The 8796-nt window shown below is 30.1% G+C and overlaps 1 protein-coding gene across 1 annotated transcript in view; it reads left to right on the top strand.

The window, feature by feature from the left end:
- Positions 1-5531, top strand: part of LOC105624183 (L-xylulose reductase) — a 6167-nt gene extending 636 nt beyond the window's left edge. Inside the window, exons 2-4 of the mRNA XM_012205542.1 lie at positions 91-520; positions 1029-1177; positions 5242-5531. Coding sequence (XP_012060932.1) covers positions 91-520; positions 1029-1177; positions 5242-5345 — 683 coding nt within the window. The 3' untranslated portion in view covers positions 5346-5531. The remainder of the gene's footprint in view (positions 1-90; positions 521-1028; positions 1178-5241) is intronic.
- Positions 5532-8796: the final 3265 nt, after the last annotated feature.

Here is an 8796-nt window from a genome sequence, read left to right as displayed (position 1 = left end):
TATATATATATATATATATATATATATATATATATATAGATATTTTATTTTGTGGTAAAGTATATATTTTCTTATCATAATTATATGCAGGAATCGGGAAGGAAATAGCTCTTCGTCTCTCTAAATATAAGGGACAAGTGTTTGCACTCTCGAAAACAAAACAAAACTTAGATAACTTGGTGGCGATTGATCCGAAGATTCAACCTATTTGCGTCGATCTTCGTGATTGGAATACGACTAGAAAGGTTGTTCAAAGTATCCTGCCAATCGATTTATTGGTCAACAACGCTGCTGTTGCGTGTCTTACACCATTTTTGGACGCTACGCCCAACGAATTTGATTTAACTTTCGATGTCAACGTGAAAGCTGCATTCAATGTGTCCCAAATTGTAGTCAAAAACATGATCGAACGCAAATGCAGTGGCAGTATCGTAAATATATCGTCGCAAGCTGGACAGGTAGCATTGAAGGACCACGCCGTTTATTGTATGTCAAAGGCAGCTCTTGACATGCTGACGAAGTAAGATATATAATTATTAATATCTTCGTAATCCATAAAAGCTTGATGTTTAATCAATATATTTGGCAATTAGCAAAAATTGAAAATTTATTGTGAATCAATGTATGCGCAGATGGCTATTGAAAAAAATGATCAGAAAAATATAATTGATTGAAAAACTTTTATTACTTATGATCATTTTGGAGTCATTTTGACATCATTTTGATATCATAATGACTTGTTCTGCTTGGGTTCAATTAAATTTTCCATATTGATAAATTTAATGTCGACTTTTTTTTATTCGGAAAAGATTTAATTAAAATTTTATTAAAATAAAATGTAAAATAAGATGATATATGTACTTATTTTTATCTATTAAGATTTTTCAATTCTGAATTTTTATTTTCAGTCTTTTATTATTTAACTCTGTATTGACTATCCAGTATTTTCGAAAAAAGTTGATTTTAAATTCATCGAAGATGTCTTTTTTTTGGAAACATGTTAGTTTCTCACTTTGTGATATTTTCAGGACGATGGCCCTCGAAGTGGGGCCGCACAACATAAGAATCAATAGTGTCGGTCCTACAGTTGTGATGACGGAAATGGGAAAATTGGGTTGGAGCGATTCGCAGAAAGCACAAAGTATGATCAATAAAATTCCGCTCGGTCGATTCGCTGGTACGTATATATTTTAATCAAAAGAGATTTAAGAAATTAAAGAACTTAATTTAATTCATTACTTTTTCCATCGAATTAATATACCTATGAGATAAATTTTATCCGTGTGAACAATTTGTAAATATTATATTATACGCTCTATAATACGGAGTCTACAATATATAATAATAGAAGTCGTAGCGATTGTAAAGTTTTAAGTTGTAGAAAATCATAGTCGATTATTCTTCTCATATTCGACTATGGTTAATTAATTTTCTATGACTTAAGACTCTACAATCGCTACGACTTCTATTCTGCATTAATGTTCGTAATTCGTAATTCGTTTGTCATTCGTAATCTATAATATTCACATAATTTAAATCTGTAACTGTAATGTACAAATTTGTAGAATGAATTTTGAAATATCCTTGGTGGAAAAAAAATTGTTACGATAAAGTATAGAAAAACTACATAAATTTAGATAAGATCTTAGAAATTCTTATTTTTTGTAGATATTCGTAATGGGTAGAAATAAATAGAACGGCATTATTTGAGAGCGGAGAATTTCTAGGTTTTTTCAAACAACACCGATCCATGTCCCATTCGAATATCTATGAAAATAATAATTTCGAAAATGTCTCAATCTTGTCTCAATCTATATATAGTTTTGTAAAAGTTTTTTCGCCAGAGATACAGTAATCGTCTTACGAATTAAAACATATTGTTCGTTAATTCGGGATTATTCCACATGATTAATTATGTAACATTGCGTCACGAGTGTTTTATCATTCACTAAATGTATGTTTTCGTATCAACATAACGTGTTGACATAAAGATATGACCGATCGGTAGTAAAAAGAATGTAGATAACTGACAGCATTCGACATTCCATACAGCATAGAAACTTGCAGCATCATTGCAGAAACGTTGCAACATTACAGATTACGTTGTAATATCATTACAACATTGTAGATATCAGGAATTGTAATATACAGGGTCGAATATGTAAAAGCGGGTTGACAAAACAACTGATTCCTTACGAAAAAATAATAGGTTCAACGAACCGTAGCTGCAACATATGCAGTGGATTTTCAAACTCGATTTTCTCGAAAACTAAGCAGAAAATCGAAAAATTTTATTCTATATATTTTTTTTATTTTTTCATAAAGAATCACGTCGTGGCCGCTTTTATATATTATTCTACCGAACTCTGCATAATACATATTACGGCATAAGATTTCAAATCTTGCAGCATTGTTACAGAAACATTAAAAATATTTTGGCTTTTGAGTAATGAACTGCTGTCACATATGGAAACATCAATTACATATTACACCAATTACATATTATATGATTGTTAATTATTTCCATTAATTTAAAAATTATAACGTTCGTTGAAACATTTGTTGTTGCCGTCACACGACAAGATTTTTCAAACTTTATAATCAACTCTTATATTTTTTGAAATATTTAAATTTAAAAAATTCTTTAAATATTATTGTAAAGAAAATGAAATAGAATGCGTGAAGTTACTTATTATTTTCATTTTACTAGTTAAGAATATGTACAAAATAGACGTACCTGCATAAAATGTAAAATACATCTATATTTGCGAAAAGTATATGTCCATATACGTAAACTTTAAAATATACAAGATGTCCGGAATTTAAATATCTAAACTTCGGAATCATGTAGAGCATAATTTCCCAACCCTTTTTGGTTCGCCCTCATTCTAAGTTTTTTTTTTGTTCGGCGTCTCCTTCGCGGATAAACTGGCAAATCGGATAACCGGCAAACTATCTCTAAATAAAGCAACAAAAAGAAAATTACATAGAAACAAATAAAAAGTATTACTCACACAGCGGTACTCCGCGCGCGATACGAAATTATGAACGAATGTCCGCGATCGATTAATGACAAAATATGCATAGATGCATTACTTCGATCATTCTACAAGAAAACATTAGCCGAAAAAAATTGCACATAATAAAAAAAAACAAATCTTACATATCATATCATATCATAATTTAAATCAATATGTATGGAAGATTGATTGACATATTTGATTCTTATAAAAATGCATAACTGTAATGTTTGTTAAAAATTAAAATTGAATTAGGCTATGAGTAAACGCTGGCTATCAAATGCTAAATTGATATTTAATATTTAAAATATAGAAAATATACAATAGACATACGTTTCAATCTTTATTAGGTTATTGCGAAAAATTTCGCAACACCAAGGTTAACAATAAAATTTAAATTATACATAATGAGTTACAAATTCCGAACCACTTTTCTCTTCGTTTTTTTGATAACTTCCATTCCATTATTGTCCAGTATCAATCAATCGCAATAATATTATCCAAATCGATCATTGCAATCTTGAGATAATTGAGATTCTATTCATTTTTTGCGTCTATTATTAATGTTTGCCATTTGTAATATTTGTATAATCAAGTGAATGTTTAAATGTTTGTTTAGAAAATATTTAGGGAATTAAATTTCTCAGGCATGTTCTTTTACCCACTTGCTCCTCAATGTCCTGTTGCTGTCCTTAGGACTAGCAACACTTGCCCTGCCCCCTAGATTTTCCTTAGCACCCGGGGGAGTGATAATGTCCGCATTGAGAACCTATGGTATAGAGGATCGATAAGCTAAGAAAAAAGTCCTGTAGAGATATTTCATTTTTGTTTTGTTTGGAAAAAATCACAAAAAAGAAAATGTAGTTGAATAAGTAATAAAGAAATGAAAACTACATTTTATCTTTTTTGCATTTTCTTCAAAATGAAGTAAAAACGAGCATATCTCTGTAAGACTTTTTTTCTTAGTTTATCGATCCTCTACACATTCCGAAGTTTAGACATTTAAATTTCGGATATGTATATTTTATATACCTGCATATAAAATATTTGCAAAATTAAGTATAAAATATAATAATTATATAAAATTATATATAAAACAATATATTATAAGACCGTATATATGTGAATACACAAACTATAGAAATCAATATATAGAAATCAATATCTTAAACGGTCTAACTGGATCTTAAATATTTGTATGATTCTGTGTGAATTTATATATTACAGTAGTTCTTTTCTGAAACGCGCGCCGAAATGATTTTTCTTGAAACGCTAACTCTACTAATCTGCATGGTAATATCAATATCATGAGTTGAATTGAGCATTTTAACAATTTGATGTTTTTTCGCATCTTAATAATGCTGAGTAACATATTAAAATCTATAAAAAAAATCTATAAATAATTAATTCTTATTGCGAAAAATATTACTTCTGTAAAATACAGATTGTAATTAGTGAAATCTGTAAACAATTAATTCTTATTACGAAAAATATTATCTTGGAGTTGAGGCCTATTATTGCGAGAAGTACTATTAAGGTCTCGATTTAAAGACTTAGAATATTCATCCGAAAAGCAAGAGATCCGGATTTGATTCCCGGCTGAGATAATATTTTTCGCAATAATTATTTACAGATTTTAATATGTCACTCAGCATTATTAAGATCGTTCAAAGATGCAAAAAAGCGTCAAATTGTTAAAGTGCTAGTCAATTCAACTCGTGATATTACTGCGGTAGTTTAATAGAGTTAGCATTTCAAGATCGAAAAATCATTTTCATCACGCACGTTTTTAAAGAACTACATACGTAGTATATAAATTCACACAAATTAAAATGCTAACTCTACTAAACTGCATAATATCAATATCATGAGTTAAATTAACTAGCAATTTAACAATTTGATGTTTTTTCGCGTCTTGGAACAATCTTAATAATGCTGAATGACATATTAAAATTTGTAAGTAATTAATTCTTATTGCGAAAAATATTACCTCGGCCGAAAGTCAAATCCGGATCTCTTGCTTAAGACATTGATTTTTATATAGTTTGTGTTATCACATACGGTTCTATAAGATATTACATATAAAACTTATTTTACTTTTTATTTTTTCATTAATTTATAAACATTCAAACTATTGTATCTAATATTGTATTTTGTGAATGTTAGTTATAAAAAAAAGCAAACAATTTTTTTTAATTGGTTCAAAATAATGGTGTTGTAGATGTTGATGAGGTAGTTGATCCTGTTGTATATTTATTAAGTGACCGAAGTTCCATGATCAATGGCGCCTGCTTGCCTATCGACGGTGGTTTCTTAGCTACATAAACAAAAAGTATCATCTTTAAGAAAGAAAAAAAAAACATTCTATTACTACATTCTATTACTATAGCAATCTTCATTTCCAAAATTCAATATTTGTGGAAGTTAGGCTGTAAATGATAGTGATTACTTTGTTATAATGATACAATTTATACGCTGTATAAAAGAACTAATAAAGATTACTGCAATATAGTTATGTATTTAATTGACGTAAGATTCCATCCAAGATTATTAAAAAGAATTGAAGGATTATCAAAAGGATATCAAAATTGATTGAATAAAACAAGCAAATTTCATTTGTTTCAGTTTAATTTAAAAAAATGCTTTGTTTCTTCTCTTCTTTATCGTCAACTAGATTCGACAAACAGGCGGCGATAGAGAAAGTCGTGAATGGGACAACCACTCATGTTAGCGAGTGTGTGACTCTTTCTCTCGCAATCTTCGAAAATATTCTACCCCAAAATATTAACGCACGTATAATAATATAATTCACGACCTCTTCTCTGCCGTGATTGCATCCTAAAGAACGCTTTTCTTTCGGCTCCTAATTTGCTTCTACGGTGAACATAACGCGATGGAGAAACTGAGAATATGTATGCTAAACGAAACAATGGAAATTGAATTTATCTCTTAATCCGCTTGCACATTTTTCTACATATCGAGATGTGTCTCAGATTACCGAGTGTCCGAAAAAGTATATGTACATATGTATTCACACGCACGCACGCACGCACGCACGCACGGACGCACACGCACGGACGCACACGCACGTGTCAACTATTGCGCGTGTGATATCAGATTTCAAATTTTATGAAAAATTTAATCGAAAGTCTAGTTAGGTAATTATACTTGTTCAAATTAACATATATTTGAATTGAGATCTCGCAGACAAGAAAAATAAAATAACGTACGTAAATGATTTATAATTTACATCTACATATATCTTTTCTTCAACAAAATTATTTTTGTTTGATTAAGTAACGATCATACAATTCTTAATAATGTTGGTTAAGAATAAAAATAAATGTAGTATCTTATATAAAGAGAGACACTACATTCAAAATTATTTTATATAATACATATCAGACTTATAATGTAGTTTGTGTTACATTTCACAATGTTAAAAGAAAACAAAGTTTTCTAATTAAAGACTATATATATTTGACGATGAGTCATATATGTCATGAATGTAAATTATAAGAATCAATCGTAATTGGATTCTTTCTATTTTTATCGTCTTCGATTTTAGAAATCGAAATACCTGACATAGGCATTGCCGATCTTTAATTGCAAATTAAAAGATCATTCGATTTTTCCAAGTAAAATTTAAGCTTGGAATGACCATGTTCGAAACTTTTATCAGATATAATTCTTTTCGGGACACCTTGCTGTGTATATACTAAAATATCTCAATACGAACCAAGTGTTGAATGTAAAATGAATTTAATTAAAATATGTAATACCTGTATTTTGATCAACTGCGAGACACGTTTAAACGATAAGGACGCGTGCGACATACTTATTTCTTAAAACAAATTCGCATGTTTGTATTGAGACAAATAACGAATTTGCTATCGCCAAAACACATTTTACTCGTAATGATTATTAATCGATTTCACCAGATAAAACTTAAACGAGTAACAATATTACGTTTTGTTGTCTCACCAGACATTCCTTGATCGTCTTAATTACATTTTCAGGATAACGCGAAAAGATCAATTTCTTAAACGCAATCTTTCTTTCAAACAACGTTAATGCTGTTATAGCTTTCATTTACATTAATATCGCAAATTATTATAGATTAACAAGCAGAGTTCTTTCGCTGTTTCGCGCTCTCGCTTCTACTTATCGTAAAACGCGATAAATTGCTTTATTTATATTATTAAATAAACCTTCTATGGATACATTGCCAATCTTTGTCAAAATTAGATATTTTATCGTTTTTAAATAAAAATGTAATATATGTATATAAATAAGGAATATATATATATATATATATATATATTATATTTTTATCTAAAAATAATAAATCATCAAATATTGATAATTTTGTATATATTTTTTTAATAATATATGTTTAATAATGTTAGCGTTTTACGTAATCTAGCAAGTGCGAGATACAACGAAAGGAAAATGCACTCCGCAGTGCAACGATGTGTATAAATTAACCCATTTACACCGTGCATATTCGCAACATTTTGTCGATTGCAAGAGATTTCTTACGCAAGTGACATTGAAATATTACAATAATCGAATAACTAAAGTATTTCGTCACAAATATTAATTAAAACGAACAATTTAGTTATAATTAATATTAATAAATATTAATTAGAACGAACAATTATTAGGAACCAAGTATAATAATTATCAATGCCTTTTTCGTTGGTAGAAAAAAAAACTAAAATTACTGAATTTTAAGAGGATCCTAAAGCCATTCGTATTGGAGAGATGGAGTTTATGCCAAGAATGACAAAAAATTTTTCAGAAAGATTCAATTTCGAAATTTTTTTGTCATTCTCGGAATAAATTTCTCACAGACACGTATTAATGTGTATATTTTAATCCTGGAAAAGGATTTTCGAATCTATAAAAGAGGAAAAAAGTAATTGTTATCGACTTTAATTTTGAAAAATCTTTTTTGTTAGGCCTTCGATCACAATTTCGTAAGCTCAGGATTGTTTGTGCGTGTCATACGCTTCCGGGGAAGGTATCATTTGGTACGATCTATAGTAGTGCTGGAATTTACTTGCATAGTTGATCGATTTTCACCTTGATTCCTGCCCTTTTTTTCATCAACCCGCGCGCAGCCTAAATCGGTGTCGATCGGCATTGTGTTAAACGTGCTAAACGTTGAGCGCTTACGCGCGTTGCTTCATTCTATCTTAATTATATAATGAACGAAAAAAAAAAAAAGATAAAATGAAGTTTACAGCATCCAAAGCGAGTGCATCTACGAGTGTTATACGCATTTGGACTGTGCGCGGGGTGATGAAGTAAGAATAATAGCGGAAGGAATCGAGTCGAACATCGGCCTAGAAGTGGAAATCGTGCCGAGTCCTGCTATAAAAGGATTTCATGATCTGCAAAGTCAATTTGGAGAAATTGATAATCTGCAATTGTCGGTGATTCTTGTTGGTTTAGGATCCCCTCAAGGATAGAAAGAGGATTATCCGAAATGTCGATTCTTAGTCATTTCGAGAGGAGTCCGGGAAGGAAAAAAAAAGAAATTTGTAGATGTATATGGGTCAACATTCTCATCGTTCGAATATCGATTATATTCCTAACACTTTCCCGTCAAGACGGAACGAAGTACAAATGCAAAGTAATCGAGAAACAGGGCTATAATATACACCTTGTTAAACAGACCATATCTTCCTTCTCTCTCTCTCTCTCTCTCTCTCTCTCTCTCTCTCTCTCTCTCTCTCTCTCTACTCTCTACTCCTATACTACTCTCTAC

The sequence above is a fragment of the Atta cephalotes genome (genome assembly GCF_000143395.1).
Source record: "Atta cephalotes unplaced genomic scaffold scaffold00074, whole genome shotgun sequence".
NCBI lineage: Eukaryota > Metazoa > Arthropoda > Insecta > Hymenoptera > Formicidae > Atta > Atta cephalotes.
Note: the sequence above shows the minus strand (reverse complement) of the source record. Positions and strands in the feature narration are given on the sequence as shown.